Here is a 23,478-nt window from a genome sequence, read left to right on the forward strand (position 1 = left end):
CATGTATCTACCATAGCTTGTTGTAAAATACTTGTTTTTTTCAACCCCATGACTTAATGTTGTTCTATTTCATCAATGTCCCTTTCTGTGTCATTTGCTCATCCAATTTGAAAAGGGTGAATGAAAAGACACGTGTCCTTGTCTCCATTTGTATTGGAAGTGAAGCGACGCGAACAAGATTTGCGTTATGAATGGCCAAACGGCAAAAAAAAAAAAAAAAATCACGACTTCTAATGCTTAAAACAGACCCTGGCAGGGACAAGAAAGCGGCAACATTCTGAAACGGATCGTTATTTCAATAAGCACAAGAAAAGAAAACATGCACTCCGCCAACACAAGTTGTCGGTTTCATTCAACTACGAGGCGTATTTAAAAGAAGGAGCTTTTTATCATCCGTCTGTAGTTTTAACAGACACTCGAGACACTCGACTGAAAAATTTCGGCAGGTGAAAGTCGCCACACAAAGGCTTCTATTGTGCATTTCTCTGCACGGAAGTCACTGCATTTTCTATTAGAAGCATGTGACGTTTTTATAAAGTGACCTCGATTAGCTTGTTTCGGCTGAGCACAGGCAAATCCTCAATGAATGGATCTTCATGATCCAAGTGTGCATTTTAATTTTCACAATGAGAAGAAGTAATATTCAAAAATGACCTGCAAGTAAGTCTTTGATGGTAACTTAAAATTCTAGTCTGTTGGGGGGTGATTAAAAATGTACACCCCATGTAAGATTTGTTTATCCAGTTTAAAATGCTTGTGTGAAAATAAACTGTCGGATCGCTAATTGTATGTTTCATGCTTCTCAAATTCCTATTAAGAGTCGGTATTAAGAGCTGGCTGGGACCCATACAGCTAAACAAGCAAGCGGCAAAGCCGGCTGGCCTAGCGGACTGCGGCCGGCTGTCAAGAACTAGAACAGGAAGAGGACCCAGATGCGTTACGTTTCTCACACAAGCTTCATTTTACAGGAAATGGGGCAGTCATGCATGTTAACCCAAACGCCAGTGATTCGGCGATCGTTGGGCGGAAGACGTAAGGCAGCAGTCTGGCGTGGAACGACAGGAAGCCAGAGGCCGACGAGATCGATACCGATTGCACTAGCAGATATCAGACAGATGGGGTCGCTACCCAACAGGACGGGACAGACAGGATTGATATTAGGCACTGGAGTCCGACAACAAGTAGGACGAGCTAGACGGAAACGATACCAGACACTGGAGATCGATATCAAACAGAACAAAATAGCCAGGAATGATACTGGAGATCGATATTAAACAGGACAAAATAGAAGGGAAGATGCCGGACAGGAAAGACAAGCAGGAAACCGGACAAAACACACGTCTTGCGGGTGCAGAGATTTGTTGACGGACTGACAAAAGGTGAGTGAGAGCACTGAGCTTAAATAGGAGGGAAGGCAATCAGTCAACGAGCCGCAGTGGCGCCAAACGGGCAGGACCAATTGGGCGCCATGGGCAACCATGACACAGGCGTGCCACATTATGACCCAGTTGGGCTTTTTATTGAGGCCCATCATTTGAAAATGGGCAAATATCATAATATATACATATATATGAGGGTAAACTCCTGGTTAAAATGTTGTTTTGGTGCCACTTTTGTCTCCAGTGTCCTGTGTATTTTGCTCAAGAACAATTTTTTTATTATATTTAAAGAAATTAAAGATAAATCACATATTTAAGTGATGAAAATACTTATCAAAATCCATGCAAAAAAAAAAAAAACACTTCCGAGCTGGCTTACTGTTTTTTTAGTTTTTCAATGCATATCATTGTCCTCTTCAATGAGGCAGGAGAATTGCACGCCTCACTTAGCATCTGCAGACCCACACAACACAGGTATACGTTCCTGACTAATTGTACTGATAATATTCATAATATAATGTGAAAATTCAGCGATTTTGAATATATTAATTTTGTGCTCAAAAGAGACATTGCGCCTCCTCGCAGTAAAAATACCTTACTTTGTTCAAAAAAAAACAATATTGATTTGAATAAGCAGAATTACATAAAGTTTCATTAAACGTGCATTTATTCAAATACTCAAAGGCTGAGGAAAATCCAAAATTTTGAATGGCTGGGTTCCTCGGTCAAATTTTTCTAACTGGCTACTCAAAATGTTTGCCCACTGCTGGGCTGGCCCCAATGGAGTTGGTTTCGGGTCTTTCCGGCTGTCTTCCAGCCTTTCATTACAAGCTTAAAGTACCCTAAAGTATCCTGTGAAAATTTGTAAAACTTCATAAAGTTTTTAACTTATTCAATAGTTATTAAGACGTCTGTCTCAAATGGGAAATGCAGGTGCAAAGCAATTTTTGACATTTTAACTTATTTTTGAAGTACGACAGAAAAAAATGTATTGTACCTACACGGGTATAAGAGATATTAGAAAAAAGCATATTTTTTTTAGAAAATAAAGTATGTTTCTAGCTTCGACTAGCGTTTAGTAAACATCAGTTCTAGATTGCCAGGTTTCTTGAAAATTTCTGAGAAAAACGGCTATTTGTCAAAGGATACATTCCAAGCCAATCTTTCACTTCGATTTTTTTTTTATTGTTTACTTGATATTTGTGATACTTCCAATACCTCCAAAATACAATTTCCCTAAACACAAGGGCACTTAGCTTGCAAAATAACATTTTATTGTAAGAACACTAACTTTATGCATGACCGATGCATGAACTTTGACAGAACTTTTCAGGACCGGATATTTCCGGTGACGTGATCACATGATTTTGGTCCCTTGGGTGCCGCCCACACTCTCTCAATTACTGTATAGAGCAAGCAAAGCAACACCAAAAAGTGGGGGCTCCTTGATGTGTGGACAAAGTGCTGATCAATGCCATTCCTGCCATCTAGCAGGGATTGATCATACTGAAATCATTCCGAGAGGCTTGATACTCACTGATCAGCACCAAAGCCTTTACTAGATAGATAGATAGATAGATAGATAGATAGATAGATAGATAGATAGATAGATAGATAGATAGATAGATAGATAGATAGATAGATAGATATTTTTTTAATAAAACATATTGTTACATTTTGGGACAATGCTTCTGAAGACGTATGTATATGTTACGGCACTGAATGAGTCAAAAAGCGATTTTTTTTATTTACAACTAAAATGTTGTGTTTCATGGCTAAGTGGGGTGCAAGTGAATTCCCTCCCAGGCTTCAACTTCCTTCCTACCGCCCTGCACATAGATGCCGCTCTCTCAGTCTGCATGCCCCTAGGGATGAACATGAGATATGCATGCGAGATATGTTCATCCATTTAACGCGTTTGCGTGTGCTTGCGACACAACATCCCGACGCAGTGTGGGAGAATTCTCGCCAAGTCGAGTTTCGCGCTGGCCGGGTTTCAAGCAACTGCCTGCCGGCGATCCCCCCGAGGCGGCCGCCTAACCCAAACAGCAGGCTGTCAATCACGACCAGCCACCAATGGCGGTCACGACCCGGTAACAGGAAGGGGCCTCGCCGTCCCTGAACGCATCTTGCAGGGTATGTGTCTGTAAGACGGTGGGAGAAAAGCGCTACATGTTTTTCAGGTTGCTTTTCAAGACAACTAAATGATATTAACTGACACGGGAGGAGCAGCAATAGAGGAACAGTGCAGGTCGACATTGGAGACAGACAAATCCTCCCTTAAGATGTGTATCTACAATGCAGTGATGATTGGCTTAACCGTTTGCATTTGAAGCGATTCTGCTCCCATTCTGAGTGGCTGGAAACCGATACCAGCTCTGATTGGTACCAAGATTTGTGACTTTTGGTCTCATAGTTGGAGCAGCTAATCTATATCAAACTTATGTCCATATCTAGGCTCTTGATTCACTATTGCAAGGCAGTAGCGCATTTCTTAAAAGTGATCATATGAACGGGGATAAAAATATGAGTGTTCGGTATTGGTGGGGACACGTCCCCTCTGTACATACCAACACTACACCCTTTGCCAAAAAAGGTTGTGTTTTATATTTTATTTTACTGTACTTCTCTTAAAAAGAAGTGTTGTTTTTGGTTAATAGGATTTGATTTTGTATGGTGTGCACCTTTTTTCGAGCACAGGACAGTACTGTAGTGCTTCTTTCCGCCGCTATCAGCGTGTGGCGCTGTGAGAGCTCGTCCAGCATTCACCCTGAAGAAGAAATCTAGCTTCCTCTTCCTAGTTCGTGTGTAAACATTCTATACTGTATCTCCAGCGCACTAAGAACTTTGACATTATTACTGTTCAATATCACTTGTAAATCCATTCAAGATGGTTGGTTCTAAGTGTAAAGCAGAGGCGAGACATTTCTTTGTTAATGAAAGTGGAGTATGGAAACTTGATGCTGTTGAGAAAATGGTTGGATTGCTTTTTTTCGGCCACTTTTCGCTTAACTCTTGAAGCTCATCTTCCAAAAGTAAGTTAAACCTAACTTTATTTATCTTTATAAAGCATACTGTTTTATGAAATGTTTATTTTTTATACAAAACAATTCAGGTTACTCATACAATCCTTAAACATACGTATCTAAACCTTAAACATACAAAATATTGTACTGAAGCAACTTACGAACAAATTCAACTTACGAACTTATGTCCGGAACGTCCGATCATTCGTAAGCAGGGCAGCGTCTGTATAGTTTGAAAAACATTTAAGTTGAGTTAATTGTTATATATATATATATATATATATATATATATATATATATATATAAAAAGTATATGTTTTAAGTGAAATTAGCCCAGTTTTGCTAAAATAGGTTACTAGTGGTGCCTGAATAAGACCAGCAATCTTTACCTAAATTTAATGTGGAGAAGGGCGATTTGAGATGAGTCAGCGGACCAGCGTCTGACCTGAAGCATGTCAACGCCTGCATGGACCAGTTGGCAGAGATGGGAAGCTGCATCGTGGCCGTCATAGACTTTCTGGACTAGTTTACAGGCTGTGAGCGTCGGACAAGTTTTCAACATGTTACCTAGTGTTTACTATGTTTGTGTACTGTAATGCTAAATCTATTTCACCCTGGTCATCCTGAAAGGGGGATTACCACTTGTGAGGCCCCTTCTCAAGGTTTCTCTTTTTCCTCACGCTGAGGTTTTGTGTTGTTCCTTGCCCGCATGTTGGTTTAAGATCAGGTAATGGTGTAATTATAATCCTGTGCAGTCCTTTGAGACATTTTTGTGATTAGGGGCTATATAAAAAAATCTGACTTGACTTGACCTGTTGAAAATTGAAGACTACTGACAAAGTCATCAGAAAATATTGCTTTATTTATCTGATTATATTGCAATATATTAAGTGTTAATAGGCTGATTAAGTTCACTAACCTATATGCGTCATTTTAAAACATTCAACATTCGATCAGTCTGGCCCTCGGCTTGTAGCCTTTATTTTTGTATGGCCCTCTATCTGTTTGAATTTTACACCCCTGATGAGATAAAAAAAACACTTAATTTTATTTATTTTTTTCAATTAGAAACTTTAGAAAAAACATTTTGAATACAGTTTTTCTTAGTTATTCCTCGCCCTCGTGCAGGTTTCAGATCAAAATATGTTGTAAAGTGGTCTGTGCAGCCCTTTCAGACTTTTTGTAAATAACTAATTCGGTGCCATAACATATACATACACTTTCAGAATCATTGTCCCTGAGTGCCAAAACATGAAAATATTTTTTGTTTGTTTTATGAAAAAAATATATATTATATATAATTATGATAAAGTGTTCGACCAAGCTCACCAGTAAGTATAAAGCCTATGGGAATGATTTCTTATGGAAAATCACCATGGAATGGCTTTGATCAGATCTTTGTTCACACATAGAGGAAACCCCCACTTCCTATTTCTGCTACCAGTATCCAGCGATTGAGAGTGTGTAGGTGGCCCTGGAGTAGGCGTAGTGAAGCAGTGTAGGGCGCAGTGAGAAAAGGGAATTCATGGATTAGTACAGACACTTCAACAGAACTTTTTTTCTTTCTCAAAAAAGATGACAAAAACCCTTCATCCTTGTCAGGTCAGGAGGGATGAAGTTTCGTGCATTTTGCATTTTTGGAATTAGATTCCCAAGGTAACTGAAATCGTGTGATCATATCACTGGAAATGTCAAGTGCTTAAATGTTCTTTCAAAGTGAATGCATAAGTTGAGTGTTCTAGCAATAAAATGTTGTTTTGCAAACAAAGTGCCGTGTTTTTATGGAAAGCGATATTTGTATATAGAAGGTATCACAAATGCAAAATAAAAATCAAAAAACATATAAGTAAAAGCTCTGCTTGAAATACATCCTTTAACAAAAAGCTGTTTTCCTCGCAAGTTATATCGGAAAAGCTGGAAACATACTTGTTTTCCAATGAAAGATAAATATTAAAACTTTCTTTTGATATATCCTATGCCACAGAATAAAATCTTCTGTAGGCCTTCAAAAATGAGTCAAAATGGCAAAAACTGGCTGGCACCGGCTCCTCCCATTTGAGATAAACGTCTGGCAGTAAATGAGTCAAGGGCAAAAAAACGTGACTTCATGAAAAGTAACGAGGCAGTGGGTACTGCAGCCATGCAAACCATGGCACACAAGAGTTTCCGTGCAGGAACGTAGCTCGAAACTACTCTAAAACAACACAGCGGGCCCAAAACATTACCTTCAAGACCAAACTTTCTACTACATTAACATGCTTCTAATCCATCACTCATTCATCCCGGTCAATGTATATAGTAAGCTGTCATTATCTCGTCTCATTTGTTTGCAAATCCACAGGAGACACTTTGCAGAAGGAGCAATCTCTTGACTTGATTTTCTGGAGTCGAGTGACATTTTCAAAAAGAAGGACAAGGGCTGGAGGACAGATGGATGGAGCGAGACAGGAAATGAAAAGCTTTCTCTAGTTGCACTCCCCGTGACCTCATCAGCGTGACGGCGACTTTTATGAGCTTTCCCTCTCCACACCCGCACACCACCTTACACGTGCCAGGAGTGGACGCACACGTTTGCACGTATCGCAGCGTTAAACTTTCGTTTTTTGCTTCTTTTCTCGTGACGGCCGGGATTAAGACATCACTGGATATACAAGCGGGGCCCATGCACGGGTGACTGATTGGCCACAGCTTTACTAGGAACGTTTTGTGAAGGTTTTCATTTCCACCATCACATTGTGATATGGAAGAAGCAAGTCAAAATTCTTTATGGGATGAACCAGAAGAGAAACGGCAGAATGTCAGGTTCAAGTCAAGTGATTTAAAAACGACTTATTGCAAGTTTATACTTTTTGGCAAGGTTACTTTTGTTGATGGCTCCATTTCATAGAGAACCTTTTCAACCCACCGAAGTGAGTCATTTTAAAAAACGATCCCCCTCCCTCACTGTGCAGTTATTGCAACTGTGTACCAAAAGCACCACTGTGCTTGATTTAAAGCTTCATAAAAGGAATCTATGTGTTTTCTTTTCGCGATACCGAGCCATTTGTAGTCTGGCGTGGGATCTGCTTACACAGAGAGGTGGTCTTATACACCTTTGGCTTTCTACCGCCCAGAGAGAAGTAGCCTAGCCTGGATTTGCTTTAGCAACACATTGATGATGCTGGGATTTATGCCTGTGCAGCAACAAAAATTACGATTAATGCATGAATCGTCGCAGGAGGTCCGAAGGGTTTTTCAAAATAATTTTGAGAAGCCTAACATCTTGTGTAGCACTTGGGTTCCCTGAAATTACAGCAACGTGGTGGCAGGCGGTGCATTTCTCATCTAGGCCTTTCGCTCCAGTCTGAACTAGTGATTTGTCATTCGCAAAGGAACAGGGCCTGTGAGCCGACCCTCGGAAGTGTAATTTCCTATTATATTGTCGAGGACTCTGGTGGAGGAGCTTTCAGCCGACCCCGGCCACCGCCCCGTTCTCTGGGTCCGACAACTCCAAACGCCACCACTGAGCGTGGTCCGCTTCAAGAGCTAGCAACATGGACTGTGTGAGAAGAGGATAGAGGGACGGAGAGGAACTCGAGCTGTAAAGCCAGTCTTCAGTAAGGAAATCGAAGTTAAACACGACTGGATAAACAGACCAAGAAGAACGACTAAAGAGTAATAAAAAAAAAGGCAGCGAGACAGAAGCTCGGCCTGACCTGAACAGAAAGAATTTCGGGGTTGGTCGGGCTTGGGTTCAGGGTAAATATCATACCTGTGGGCTTTAAGAGGCGGATGAAACCTTTTCCCACTTGCGAAAGGCTTGCTCGCCTCAGAGTTGTCCAACCTTTTGCTGTTAAATCAAAATCACAATATATTTCCTTGAGCAGCTCCTTTTCTTTACATTTTACCTCTATTGGCGTGATCGCTTTGGTAGATTCCCACCCCTTAGCCAGTCATGGTTTGTGACAGCAATGACATTTCCGAAGGCCCGCTTTTAGATAATGACTCTCCAACATGGAATCTGTTTGGCTGAACTCTGGGGCAATAACCCAAAATGTTGAAAGAGACATATTAGACCAAAAAACATATGTCTGGAGCAGCGAAACATTAAAAGCTTTATATAAACCTCATGAGCGATGCAACACATAGACAGACGCTGCCCGACGTACAAACGAGTTAGATTCCGGACGATCGTTCAGTTGAATTTGTTTGTAAGTTGCTTTAGTGCTATATTTTGTATGTTTAAGGTTTGTAGATGTTTAAGGCTTGTTTAAGTAACCTGTATTGTTTTGTACCAAAACAAAAATTTCATAAAATAATATGCTCTATAAAGATAAATCAAGTGAGATTTAACTTTCTTTTGGGAGATGCAGTTCAAGATGTCCTCCTCCGTGTAAAAAGACACGGCTCGCCTTTTTAAACTTTACACCAACCATATTGAATGGATGCACGCGATATTAAACAATAAAAACGTCAAAGTTCTTAGCGCGCTAGCGATACAGTACACGTTGTTATGATTACACACGAACCAGGAAGTAGAAGCCGGATTTCCTCTTTGGGTGGATGCTAGGGGGCCTCTCACAGCGCTACGCGGCTAAAAGAAGCACTACACTACTATCCTCTACTCGGAAAAAGGTGCACACAATTCAGAATCTAACTTACAGCAATGTCCGGATATTTTACGACATCACGAAAAAAATGCTTGTATCTACCGTTTTGCGTAAGTCGAATGGTTGTAAGTAGAAGAGTGTCTGTACTCTATACATCTATATGGCTTGGAAAATGTTATGTTTGTCCGGTTTGTCCTATTAAAACTATATAATTTTCCATTATCAAACATTTTTGAAAAAGCGCCTAGGAGCCCCATAGCCAAGGGCTAAACAGACAGCTTTATCAAACATCGATGTTACAGTACATTGCCTTTAGGAAATTCTTTATGAAGATTTTTAAGCCGAGCATTTACTACTGGCTAAAATAAACCTCATAGAACAAAATGTGATTTGTTAAATAGTTAAATATGGCAGCACAACCAGGGAGAAGCAATAAAAGGAAGCTGGCAGACAATTTGAAATTATTTAATAGGTATTGATGGACAAAATCTAATCAACATCGCATGATTCAGACATTTTTAGGGCAGCAGAGAAGGCCTCCCAGACCCTAACGGCCCACCACTGCAGAAACGTGCTGTGACCTACAGAATGACATAAATGTCGGTTGACAGTTTGTAACCCCTCCAATGGAGACCAGTTTGTTCCGCAAATTACAATATATTAATAAGATACAGTTCTCTTATGATTTTACTCTACTTAATAAACAATTTCCATTCCAATTTTGGCAGATTGGCTAATTTCCCAAAGCACACCTGATTATCTCGCTCAACGCTCATGTGCGGTGGGAATCATCACTTTGTAATGCATTTGTAATGCAATACGTGTCAACATCATTGCAAAATAGTCTTGAGTGAGATTGTATTACCTATTACTGAATGAGGATTCAGAGATTCCCATTTTAAGGGTATGTTCTGCAAAAACCATTCACCGAATCTGCCGTTTGTTATTGTTGGGACGCACTCATCCCCGGTACTCAAAAATTTTATTCGTCTGTTCCATTTTCACAGGTGGTAAGTCTCTCAGAGCTGTGGTGCCCAACCCGGGAGATGTGGGTCCATGGGACATTTGCAGAGTCTGCAGAGTGACTGAACAAAATGTAGTTTGTCTATGTCTGAACATTTTTTTAATATAGAAGCCAGAAACTGTCCATTTGCATACCTGTCAACCTCCACACCTCCATGCCCGTACAAACTGTCGTATTTTCCCGTACAAAATAATCATACACCGTATTTTTTTCCCGGAATGATGCATGATGGGAAATCCCCAGGCGCCGGACGCATGAGCACATTAGCATCAAACCGCTCGCTTCGTTTGCAACGAAAAAAACGATAGAGATAGAGGCTAAGCGGCAAACTCGTTAGACTTGATTGATTTGCCCTTTCGTGATAGTCGTGTTTATCGGATGGTACCCATAATTGACAAATTTGCATTTTTCCGTACAGATTTCCTTGTACGTCGTACTCGTCTTAAAATGCATAAAAAAAAACATACTTTGTACGGCCAAACCGTACAGGTTGACAACTATGCATTTGTGCGTCAAACATTGAAAAAAAAAAAAGTGTAAAGAGGAAAATTTTTCATAACATAAGGCCCCATTTATAATTTTATATAAATTTTACAAATGGTAAAGCGTCTGCATTTATATAGCCTTTTTCAAGTCAATGAATACCTCCCAAAGCACTTTACAATGTGCTTCACAATTACCCATTCACACACACACACACACACACACACACACACCAATAGGGAGTCAGCCATGCAAGACGCCTACCTCCTTATTGGGGGCATTAGGGATTCAGTGTCTTGCGCAAGGACACTTTGAGATGCAACACAGAGGAGCTGGGAAGACGAGCGCTCTACCTCCTGAGCTAATCAAAAAATAATTTAAACCTGACTGAAAACAAAAACCTTTGTAAATTTATAAATGTCTTATAAATGAAATGATCTGCATTTATATAGCGCTTTTCAAGTCAATGACTTCCAAAAGCGCTTTATAATGTGCTCCACATTTCCCAATAGCCGCCTTGCAGCCATGTAAGGCGCTAACCTGCTTATTGGGGGTATTAGGGGTTCAGTGTCTTACCCAAGGACACTTCGACATATAACAGGGACGAGCCGGGATTCGAACTGGGATCCCTTGATCCCAAGATGAGTGCTCTACCTTCTGAGCTACTGCTGCCCCACTTTTTTTATAACACTTTTTATCAGTTGAAATCAACTTTATACAATTATTTAATTGAATTACCAACTCGACTCACCACAACAGGATTTGTAAGGTGCCATGCCATACATTAAAGGGAGGAATCGTGGATATGTTAAATAACATATGTATATGAAATCGTTATATTTATTCAGTGATAGTTATTTCTCATTTAGTGTCGTTTTGGGATTTTCTTTTTCTAAATCGATAGTTTTTTCATTATGTTATGAATATTATTGATACAATTAGTATGTAACGTATTATTTGCTGATTGTCTGCAGAAGAGTGAGGCACGCAATTCTTTTGCCTCAAGGCAGAGGGTGACAAAGAGACCAATGATTTTGATTGTGTGCACAGCTCAGCCCAAAACAGTAGAATGATTGAAAGTATTATCAAGTTAGCAGCAGGTCAAGAAATCCAGTATAGTGTCATAATATTTCTGTAGTAGTATTTTTTTTTTGTAACATTTACCTCGAAATATTTTTTGCAGTAATATTTATAGAAATGCTGCAGTAGTTGTATTTTTTGAAGTATTCTTCTTCTAGTAGTTTCATGTAGTATTTCCATAGTAGAAGGTTTGGAGTATATATGTCGCATTTTTTTCTAGTTGTATTCTTGTAGTATTTTTTGGGTAATATTTCTGTAGTAGTATTTCAGAAGTAGTATTTTTGTATTGCAGTGTTACTATGGTGAGTGGTATTTTTTAAGTATTTCTGCAGTATTTTAGTTGTAGTAGTATTTTGTATTATAGTACTACCGTAGCAGTATGGCCATAGTATTTTTTTTTTCTTTTCAGAATGAAAGCATAATAATATTAAGTCCTAATTTTCAAGCAAAATATTTGATATAGTTTTGTAGTATTTCTCTAGTAGAAACTTGTCGACACACAATGGGACAAACGTGGCACCTTTTAAATACTATTTAACTTACAATTATAAATATTTTGTCATCATATTTTGACCCTTTTTGTTTTGCGGGACGGATGAAAAATCCCACTCCTGATTTATAAGTTAATGTAAGACAATAAAACATTTTTTTCCTTATGCTATAGTTTATATGCAGCTTTCCTGCTCAGCCAATCAAATGCTGAATATATAGGTTCATATAGGTTTATTTGTAAATCTGACTGTGTCTTACCAGACACAAACTTCACCACACACCATTGTTAAGGTGGTAATCAAAATAATAATAGATATTCTAATAGTTTGCTCGATAGTCCAAATATTTCTAAGACGCCATCTTAGAAACTTTTGAGGAAACACCAGCGAGACGACCCCTGCATGGCCACAAACAAAAAACACTCCCAAACCGGCACTCAAAGCATTCACCAAAAGCTGAAACCACACCTGAGCTCGCTCCGTATCACAATCACAACATCGAGATCGACTCAAGAGGGGGCAGCGGCTCACGGCCCATCAGATTGCTTGTCCCGTCTGCGTGCTCACGTTTAGGAAGGAGAGGAAAATGAGAGGCAGGAATGAAGCCTCGTCCTCTAGTGCAGACACACGCTTGGCCCCGGGAGGCAAAGAGTGAACCAAGAGCTTGTTGCAAACAAAACAACCACAAAGGAAGTTAAAACCTGAAAATGTAATACGCTCAAGTAAAAAGAATTGCACATTATTTTTTGCCCAGATCTTCTCTGAGCACACAAGTGTCACATCTGATTAACCTTGACACAATATTTCTTTGTGTTGGCGTGTGGAAAATGTATTCTATTGGTGGCCCAAGGGGAGGCGGCAGCCAACCCTTTCCCGATGATTAGGAATTCCGCATTCGGGCTCAAATTCAGCACAGGGGACCCGAGGCTTTCTCTGATCCTGTATTATATTTTGCTTTACGCTATTTACCGTGGGTTTTATAAAAACAAACAAATTAGATCATGTGAATGGGGAGTCTGGGATTAATTTTAAAGCAGTTGATTAGCGTGCATGTGCTTGTGTGTGTGTACCCTAGGATAATGATGTCTGGGACCAAGCCAAAAAGCCTTCAGGCTACAAAGAAGACACACTCCCAGAATTTATCCAACACCACAATACCCCTTTGGCACATGCGCTGTCTCTTCTTTATATTGTTGGAGGCCACTGGAGCTATTCTTAAGGACGCCGGGCAATCTAAGGTCTTGTAAATTTGAACAGGCCTGGAATTGAGACAAAAAGCAAGAACATATGCAGAAAAGAAAGATATGATGATATGAAGATATAAAGATATGATGTACAACAAAAAGTTATATTTTAAAAAGTTCTCAAAATTGTAGACATTACTAGCTAAATAAAGACAAATTGCCTTTTGCGAATAAATGTGGCCTACAGCATTTTATTTTGGTAAAGCCGATAGAAACAGTAGTCTTATCAATATGACGCTAGAAGAACCGTGTCGACAACGGACATAAAGCTTTAATTTCCTTTTCTGGATTGTGAAAAATGCAGCAGTAAGATACAATGTGTTGAGACTGTGTGCCAATAAAATGAAAATGAAATGATCTGCATTTATATAGCGCTTTTCAAGTCAAGACTTCCCAAAGCGCTTTACAGTGTGCTTCACATTTCCCAATAGCAGCCGTGCAGCCACGGAAGGTGCTAACCTGCTTATTGGGGGCATTAGGGGTTCAGTGTCTTACCCGAGGACATGTTGTATAATAATAGTCTGAAAAATCGTCTGTGTAATATAGTGTAATAACCTGTGAAGCCCTTTGAGACTCTTTGTGATTAAGGGCTATACAAACAAAAATGACTGTACTTGACTTAACACGGAGGATTCAAATTCGCCGAGATTCGAACTGCGATCCCTTGATCCCAAGACGAGCGCTCTACCTCCTGAGCCTCTTCCGCCCGCTATAAGTGTACGATAATTAGGTGCATAACGTTTACATCTGTCCGAACTATTAAAAGAGATAGTAGGTAATACATCACATAAAAACTTTTAAAATTTACCGCATGGCCTTGTTAATCCTTCAACATGGATTGTCTGAGGCTTTGTTTATGTTGAAGGAACCTGTGACGCTGGAAACCCGGAAGTAATATTATTTTAACAACACTTTAAAACATAAAGCGCAAATGAACAAAAAACGTTGTAGAACACACATCTGTTGAGCCTCGTATTACTTTTTAAACACAGTAACATTTTAAAGAAAAAAAGTTGCCAAAATGGGAGACAAAAGTGATTGACGCCAGAGACAAAAAATGTCTATTTGTTCCAGAGAGTAGATTAAAAATGTAGATATATTAATATCAAAGGCTTTTGATTTCTTAAAATGAAACATTTTTATCTCCTTTAATAACACAAGACATTGAAAGAGACTGCATTAAACAAAATGAGTAAAATAACCAAATCCACAACAATATTTATTAAAACAGGTTTCTATGTTTTCTAACAACAACATTTTCTGGTACAAAAAAACAAAAGCAACGTGGGAGTCATTGTAGCACCCTGATCAAGTCAAGGCTTATGCGTCCTCTCGGAGCGTCCACATTTAACACCCGAACCTCAACCCTCTCCCCGGGCCCTAACGCCAGGCTGCATCGACGCTGGCTAACAGGCAATTTGTCCGCTGTCATTTTGCTCTTATGGATGAGTCCCGAGCGGCCCACTCCAATATCTACAAAAGCCCCGAATAGACACGTGTTATCCACCCGGCCTGTCAGGACTGCGCCCACCTGCAGGTCGTGGATGGATACTATGCCCCGCTTAAAGTCTTCCTGTCCAAAATCTGAGGATAACAAACAGACAAGATGATATCAAATCAGTTGGTGGTTCAAGGGTTTTGTTTCACTGGTAAGGGAAACGAGAGCAAGGAAAAATAAGGGGTCGGATGTGAAAGGATGGAGGCATTATGTTTCGGGAAGCAACCGAATCCTCATCTAAGCATATTTCTATATTTTTGCCAAGCCGCTTTCCATGTGATATCTTTCTTCCCTTCTGCTGCTTAAAAGCAAACAATGAAGGCAAGGAAACCTTCCGTCCCAATTATCCCCGACAACATCAGTAGCCTAAGCCCATCTGTTTACTCAGCTGAGCACAATTGTGGTGCTGCCGAGCAACTCAAGAACATTGACGTAAAGAAGATCCTTGTTATTTTTCTAATGCAAGTAATTGAGACGTGGAGATGGTGCTTATTTTGAAAATGACCAAATAATCCAATCTCTATTGTTGTTAGCCTTTTTTTGCCACTTACACTCATTTAGCTTGACACCCATATAATACCCTCAAGTGTTCCTAGCTGAATATTACATCAGGCCATGTAAAAAGGCAATCCCAAATTTGTCCCAAAATCCCTAACATGGAAGGTATGAGGAAATATTACGTTTTTTGCATAAAATCTTGCTCTCTCTCGCTGCCTGTCTCTCTGGCTGTCCCGCTTGCTGTCTGTTTTGCTCGCTGTTTGTCTCACTATCTGTCTATCTGGATCATTTGCCATCTCTCTCTCTCTATGCAAAATTACCTCTAATAAAAGGGGAAAAAAACTAATTAGATTAAATATTAAATATCTTAAACACATTCTATAAATCTGTTTTCAAAATGATCACTTCTCTCCTGTTTGTCGTGAATGTTAAGTGCCCCTATCACTTGCCTCAACCACTGGCTTGGATTGATGCGGCTGTATGTATAATATTCTGGCACTATAACTGTTTTTTTCTCTAGAAATATCTGTCAGGGACATTCATTTGTCACAATGGGCCACAAAAATCAAGGTTACAGAAATTTTGTTCACTACAATTGCTGTCTGTTTTGGGAGTTTTCCCCACATGTTGTGTTAATGGGATCTTCAATAAAATCCTAGCTCTACAGCAAACAAGCCAGATGGGTCAACTTTGAGACTGAATTTCTCTAAACCTTTGGTGCGTGGAATACGTAGCAACATATTTGCATAACCGTGGGGAGGAATACTAAATGTTCTGTGTGTATTCTAATAAAACAAAATTCTGTTTGGAAGTACCTTTAAAGCATACATTTCAAGTAGATACAATACGTGGTCAGGTAATGCCATACTACCGTTGTAAGACTGCATAAAAGACTGGGTGCCCGATAGGTGAGATGGCCTTACCCTGACGTATGTCAAAGCCAGGAGGCTGGGTGAGGCCGTCCAAGATGAGTCTGAGTGTCTCAGGCGTGGTTTCTAGCGTTGTGGACAGCTTGTCAATTCCAAACATGGCAATTCTCTTGTCCACGCTCTGCTTAAGATGCACACTACCAATCTGGCTTGCAGTCTCACCGATAAGGGAGAGAAACCTAAAGGTGAAATTAGGATATTCAACTTACCATTTGAAGAGTAATTGAGAAAGAAAATATTTCGTATTTTACAAGCTATAACGGTCACATAAAAACCCCAAATTGGCCAGAAATGTGTAAGAGTGCCTTACAACCCGGCGCACCATATATACCATAGAATATGATAGATACTGTATAATACCGTAACTGACCAACGATTTTGCAATGATTGATACATTTGATAATATAATACGCTTAAGTAAAACCTTGATTGAAAATTATAGTAAGCAACGGGAATCAAACCTGAGTAGTGGTGGTAGTATTGCGAACACTTTACAACTAGACCCCCAGTGGTACAAATTACATGTCAAGGCATTAGATCATATTTTATTATCGCACTATTTTTTCCTCACAGCGCCAGGAACACTGATTTGCATAATACATTCTAATAGGTTAAACTTTCTTTCCACTTCTTCACTAACGAAAGTCAGAGATTGAAGAAAACAAAAAGCTTTTCAACCAAATATGATATTATATTTATATATATATATATATATATATATATATATATATGTGTGTGTGTGTGTATATATATATATATCCTATGTACCTATACATAATAAATTGAGAGGTTATAGACGCACAGGTGAAGAAGTGAAGAAATGGTTTCAACTGTCCTAACAGTGAGTAAAAATTGTGTGATAATGGGATAAACCCTAATGCAATTTAATTAACATCTAATGGAAATGTGTCGGCACTTCCACCACCGCTACTTGGCTTCAATTTCCATTGCATCCAATATTTTGTGATTTTAGTCAGAGGTAATGCATTAATAAGTACCGTACACACAGAAGCTTACTATAGTCTCAATGTAATGGGCCTTTAAGTGTGTGTAAAAAAAAAAAAAAAAAAAACATGACAAAATAATATTTTTGGGCTATGGCCGTCTTAAATTCATTCCAGTGCGCCTTATAGTGTGGAAAATAGGGTATTTACTAAGACATCCAAATTCAAATATAATCAGATTAATCTAAATGAGTGCCAGAATAGTTTTAGTTAAAATATCACCCTTTTGTACATTGAGAAGCAAAGAAAGTGACAGAAACATTTACACTTCACCAAAACTGCCAATTTTTGGACTGTGAAAGTGTAGTTAGCTTCATAAAAGAGTGCATTAATATTACAATTTAAACGCTGTAACGAGGAAAAAAAAATATTGGAAAATTATATTGGGAGTGGAGTTGGTGATTTCACTGAGCTAAACGTCGTCTACATCGTAAAACTACAGCTATTTTAATAAAACACACATTTACTGTGTTTCCTTGTTCTTAAAAAATCCATCCCAGTCGGCTATAATCACTGTGACACCTCAACCCCAACTTTAGAAGATTGCCAAGAAAAACCTCCAGTTTTGGGGACACTAACATCCATTAAAACTTGACCCAATCTTATTAACATGACTATATTCTGCAGAAACTTAAACTGGCATGAGCACAGGAGTACCAAATAAAGCTTATGGAAAAAAATGTGCTTGTGCGAGCTTAGTGCATACAGAATATTATTTACAGTACAAGCTTTCCACAGCTGGTGATAGATGTGAATGCATGAGCTTGTGTGCTTGGACCAACTGGGTGGTGTCTGTGATGGATGTCGCTCGTCTGACGCCAAGCAGACCCGCCCCCGACCCCAGCTGTCCCACCTTTTTGCCACAGTGATGGACTGAACAGGTGGGCACACACATAACAGTGATTCATTGAAATCTTGTTAAGAAATGCTTATTTGGCAGCAGCAGAGACAGTGAAAGGGGAAACCGCTTGTGTAATAAAATGTGTCGAGATGTGCAGGGTTCATACACCGTTTTCACGGCCAAATTCAGGCACTTTTTAGGCACTTTCAAAGACATTTTTCCAATTCCTCTGGTACCATCTGTTCACCTGTCCTCTGGGGTGCGACGCGAAGTGGGCAATGATGCTTCACATGACAATATCATACAAACTAATGTCAGCTGCCATTAGTCATGAGGGAAGAAGAAAGCCACCAGTGCTGGCATGTTAGTAAGCAGATTTGTTTTATATTATTTATTGTGAGGTCTATTGAATCAGACTGCAGGGAAACAAGGCAACATTTAAAGCATTTTCAAGCACTACACCCAAAATTCAAGCACTTTTTAAACTTTGAAACCAGAACATTAAAATTCAATTTTTTCTAGTTTTTCAACACAAAGGATCAGATTAAGTATTTAAAAAGGGAAAAATATATTACTTTTCTTCAATTCCCTTTTATATTTTGTATTTATTTAAAAATACATTTACATACAAATTTTGAGTGTTTCAAAAGAAATTTCATGAAATTATAATTTAAAACTAATACAATGAAATATAACTTGTGCATGTAAACGTGAATTAAAGTTTAAGAGAAAAATTGTATAGGCCTACGTTGTCCATTTTCACCCCATATACTGTATAGCCAATGTATCGGATTTGAGACTCTCTATCGGCATGTACAAAAAATAAATAAATCATTTAGTCATTTCTCCTCCTGGCCCTGCCCATTTTAGATATTTTTAACCCAATGCACCCCACGACTCAAAACATTCACCCACCTCTGAGCAGACAGAGAAGTCAGTTATTATTTTTATACTAGGACTCAACAATCAAATTCAAATGTTTAAGTTACAAAGGCTGCATATTGAAAAGTTGTGATGTATTTTGAAATACTGCAAGTTAATGTGACAAATTAATAAATTAACTGCCTTAGTAATTCATGGTTAACTGGATTTTACTTTAGCACAAAATTAACATATAAAAAAATCATTTTTGTCTAAATAGTTGATGCTGGCTTCAACAGCACAACTCATTATCACTAGTGCCTTAAGCACAGTGGCAATGAGTTTGAATGGGCCCTTTCAAAATGTTATGAAACAGTGTAATAACAGTGTTATTACTAGAACCAAGTTTTAAAAAAAGAACAAATACATATCACAAGTTGATTGAATACATAATAACAATTTTAGGCCAACTTGACCGGGAATTGTGTGCTTTTGGATTTGTAACCGATCGTGCTTACCAAGGCAACATAGTCATTGATATTAAAAGCTAATAAGGATGGGCCCATCTCAAATAAACCCTCCACAGATCCAGGTTAAAAAGAGCACATACATATAACATGAATATAACAAGTTGATGCTACCGGTTTGATGCCAACATCTTCCAGATCCAACACCAACTCTCACAATTGCCTCGGGAATTTCCTAGTTTGAACTACTGTATTGCAAATCCCTACAGGTATATTATGTTCATTCTTGACTGCATAATGTTGCTGATAAATTTGAAAAAATATAATATAAAATTAGCTCGTGATCACAAAATTGAAGTGGGAAAAAAATCTAATTGGATAGTTTAAAAAAAAAAAAAAGTTTATCCCTCTGAGTGTGTGTGCGTGCACGTGTGTGCATGTGTTGTATATGGTTACATCGGAGGAGGGGCAGTGGGCAATACGTGGGGGCTGTAATGCGAATCCGGTTTCTCTAATGTGATGAACACAATATTCCTTGCACACTTAATTGACACATGCTCGCATACGCACATATGCACTTCTGTCATCCTCCCTATTATCATTGTAATATCCTTCATCGTACTTAGGAAAGTGTGACAAGCAAATTCTTGCACTACTGCGTAAAATAATTTACTGCAAGCTGTTGGTGACCTTGACTTAGCTTTAAAGACATATAATAGTTTCCGTCAAATGCATTGGACACTGCCTGTATTTAACTCCTCCAGAGAATAATGTACTTACTGCCAATTGACACCAAAGAGAATGAAATACAAATTTGCAGAGCAAAAAAACTCCATGTCACTTGTAACTTGAGGTACCACTACAGAAGATTCCAAGGGAAGGGAGAAACTTAATGCCCATCCCAGTGTTGTTTTTCGTTTATGATATTGGTTTAAAATAAAGTTTAAACGCCAGCCCAAACTCCAAGAAAAAATAAAAAAGATTAATTTGATGAATTTATTCAAGAGCGTTGAAGAAATGTACGTACTTGCATGTGCAACATAACGAGCTTGACCAAAGACAGGAGATGACAGGCGAGAGATAAAATGTACTAATATAGGTAATACTTCAACAAGTAAACCACTAAAACATCATGTCAATTAGAAATTAAATTTACTAGACAATCCCAATGACCCATCAACTGGTGAGCTATTTTCAGGGCTTGTCTGCCCCCCTACTCAGGACTTTTTGGGGACTCCTGGTGCCCGCGTGCACCACATCGGAGATCCCTGTTCTTCTTGCCCAAACCTCATCATAACCCAAAAAGTGTCATTTTCTGTCAATTAGTTAAATTAGTGCGGTAGAAACTCCATTTTGATGAATGAATCTGTTTTTACACACTCGGGACTCCTTGTCTTACTTGTTTTGCACAGATTGTCCCTGAAAAGAATGTTCCCTAATAAGTGAACTTATAAACAAATGGTTGTTGAGGCAAGGGACTTTATATTAATCCTAGCCTAGTTTATACTAGGAGCAAATGTTCACAAATATACAAAAAACCCTGACCTGTCACCTAGACTAGAGCTGATACCATTGAAATGGCATCACTGAGCCTCTAGTGTCAGAATGTATGTAGACTAAACACAGTTGAGTGACTACAGCTGCAACCGAAAGCGCTACCACACTCAAACAGAAACATAGCCAACATGAAACGCATTGTTCAATGTGCTTTGAATATGGGCATCAGCCCTGTTAACAATCATTTCTTCCACAAGGACGGATGCTCACTAAGACACAGAGTGGAGCCCCAAAGCCGTCACGTCCTCCGTTGCAGAAAATTGAATCAAGAATCCCCACTAGAATAAGCAGCACCATATGACAAGCCTTCCAAATCGACTCCATCTTTGCCCAAACATGCTTCAGCTGGTAGGGGGGGACTAGTGCACCAAGTGTGTTCGGTGTCCTTGTGTGTGTCTCAAATACCTCTGTGCCACATCATAAGACTCAGGGTGGATGCAGGTCTGATCCAGAGGGTTGAAATGCGTTGGTACGCTGGCACTGGACTTTCCTTTGCCCTTCTTGGTGGCTGGTTTAGCTGGCTGTTCTGCAGGTGGTGCACTTGTGGTGCAGCTACCACATGAAGAAATCCATGAAATTCAATTCAGAAGCATACATGTATCACTCCTGTGCAATGAATTCTCAGAAAGAAAAAAAAAAAGAAAAACAATCATGGTGTATTAACCTACAATTTTTAGGAAGGATGCATGCTGAAAAGTCAAAACAACTTAGTTGATCATCTGCTGAATAGCGTTAATGTTTTTTGAACACGTGTTTGACGATGAGTCTATGCACCACTTACCTCAATAAGCAAAAATGCTTTTTTGAAAGGCGAAGGGATGCTTACTTTTGCAACATCAACCAAATCATTTTTAGTGTTAGTCTGTAAGGGTCGCAGAAGAGCTGAGAGTAACCTTGTCGACATAAACAGCGATTTAATCAACCTACTGATTGATAATGTGTTTAAGCCCCATTACCTAGGTTAAAACCAGAGGTAAGATCGGCCTAAAAAATCCAGCCCGACCTGATCTGGGCAAGCGGGTATGAAAGCGCATCTCATTAACCTGATTTGCAAGACTAAGCCCGAAGCAAACCCGAAACGTCATGTAGCATTTGTGAGGACCCAAGAGGAGGAGAGGTGAATTATGATAACAAATCCAAGTGTAACAGGACTCAATGAATATTTACATCTTTTGGATTTCTGTGTCTACAAAGGTCAAATCCATTTGTCCTTCCAGTTTACACATTGCTTAACCTGACCAGGGTTGCGGGGATCCTGGAGCCCATCCCAGCAGTGTTTGGGCAGGGGACACCATGATATGGTTGCCAGCCAGTTGCAAGGCACACAGAAACAGACGACAATACACACACTCACTCATTCCTAGGGTCACTTGGGAGTCACCAATCAACTTGCCATGTGGTATGTGGGAGGAAACTCATGTAGGAATGGGGAAAATATGCAAACTCGCACAGGGAGGCAGGTAGCTGGATTTTAATCCGGGACCTCTGAACTGTGGGGCCGACGTGCTATCCTCTTAGTCACCGTGCCGCCGGGAAACTTTTATGGCTGTTCGTAATATTGACTGGTTAAATATTGGGCCATAAACCAAAGCAGTAGTGCGTCCTTAAGAATTAAGTGTGGCACTTTGAGAGAGAGAGAGAACCAGCAAGACAAAGAAGAACAATGATAGGTTGATAATAACAAAAAGACTCATAGAGAAGCCCTCCCTGCCAGAACATAATGATTGGCATTTTAGGCCTGACCCGGGCCATAATTTGGGTCGGTCGGGCTCGGACTAAGGCTTGTGCACATGTTCTAACCTCTGCTTATAACTGACAAAAGTGATATGCAAGGGAAAAAAAAACATGCTCATCTTTAAGTTTGAGTGTGACTGTACACTATGCATCACAACAATGTTGCATTAATATTTGACCTGTGGACAGTTTGGTCGATTCTGATGAAACCAGCGCACTGCTGGAAGCTCTTGGGTCCCATGCCTTTGACCAGCTTCAGCTGCTCCCTGTTGCGAAAAGGACCGTTCTCCTCCCTCCACTCCACAATACTGCGAGCACGTCCCGTACTTAAGCCTGCTACATGCCTACAAAACAGCAAATTAGAGTGATTAGCCTTAAACTCTGTTCTGAATGAGTTGATACAAAATAGCACTCAGGACTAATTGTAGGACGTTTGTCCAAGCAATAAGGAGAAGTAATTTGGAGCAAAGCAACACACTCATTTGAAAGCCGCCTGTGTAAACATTCGGCATAATACCTCAGTCATCAACACGTGCGCAAGAGTTTATGATTGCGTAGCGCAACTGCTCACTAAGCAGACAGGTAAACAGATGACCTGATGCCCACAGCCTCGCTTTGTGGAGTTTGTTTCAATGCTTAAGTTTATGTAGAGACCTTAGCCATGATGCACTGCAGAAAATTCTTGGTCCATTAGCAGATCATTCTACTTATTAAAAGTATTATTTTTTTACATTTTACCATGTCTAAGTTGTATTTCAAGTACAATAAGAGCA

The 23,478-nt window shown here is 39.5% G+C and overlaps 1 protein-coding gene across 1 annotated transcript in view; it reads right to left on the minus strand.

Annotated features, from left to right (window-relative positions):
* Window positions 1–14,509: 14,509 nt before the first annotated feature.
* The window catches only part of srbd1 (S1 RNA binding domain 1), a 51,565-nt gene continuing 42,596 nt past the window's right edge, over window positions 14,510–23,478 (minus strand). Inside the window, exons 17-20 of the mRNA XM_088351367.1 lie at window positions 22,885–23,049; window positions 21,377–21,523; window positions 16,236–16,420; window positions 14,510–14,900 (exon numbers count right to left, since the gene is read on the minus strand). Coding sequence (XP_088207493.1) covers window positions 14,608–14,900; window positions 16,236–16,420; window positions 21,377–21,523; window positions 22,885–23,049 — 790 coding nt within the window. The 3' untranslated portion in view covers window positions 14,510–14,607. The remainder of the gene's footprint in view (window positions 14,901–16,235; window positions 16,421–21,376; window positions 21,524–22,884; window positions 23,050–23,478) is intronic.

Source organism: Urocampus carinirostris, chromosome 13 (genome assembly GCF_059441175.1).
Source record: "Urocampus carinirostris isolate Australia breed hairy pipefish chromosome 13, RoL_Ucar_1.0, whole genome shotgun sequence".
Classification (NCBI taxonomy): domain Eukaryota; kingdom Metazoa; phylum Chordata; class Actinopteri; order Syngnathiformes; family Syngnathidae; genus Urocampus; species Urocampus carinirostris.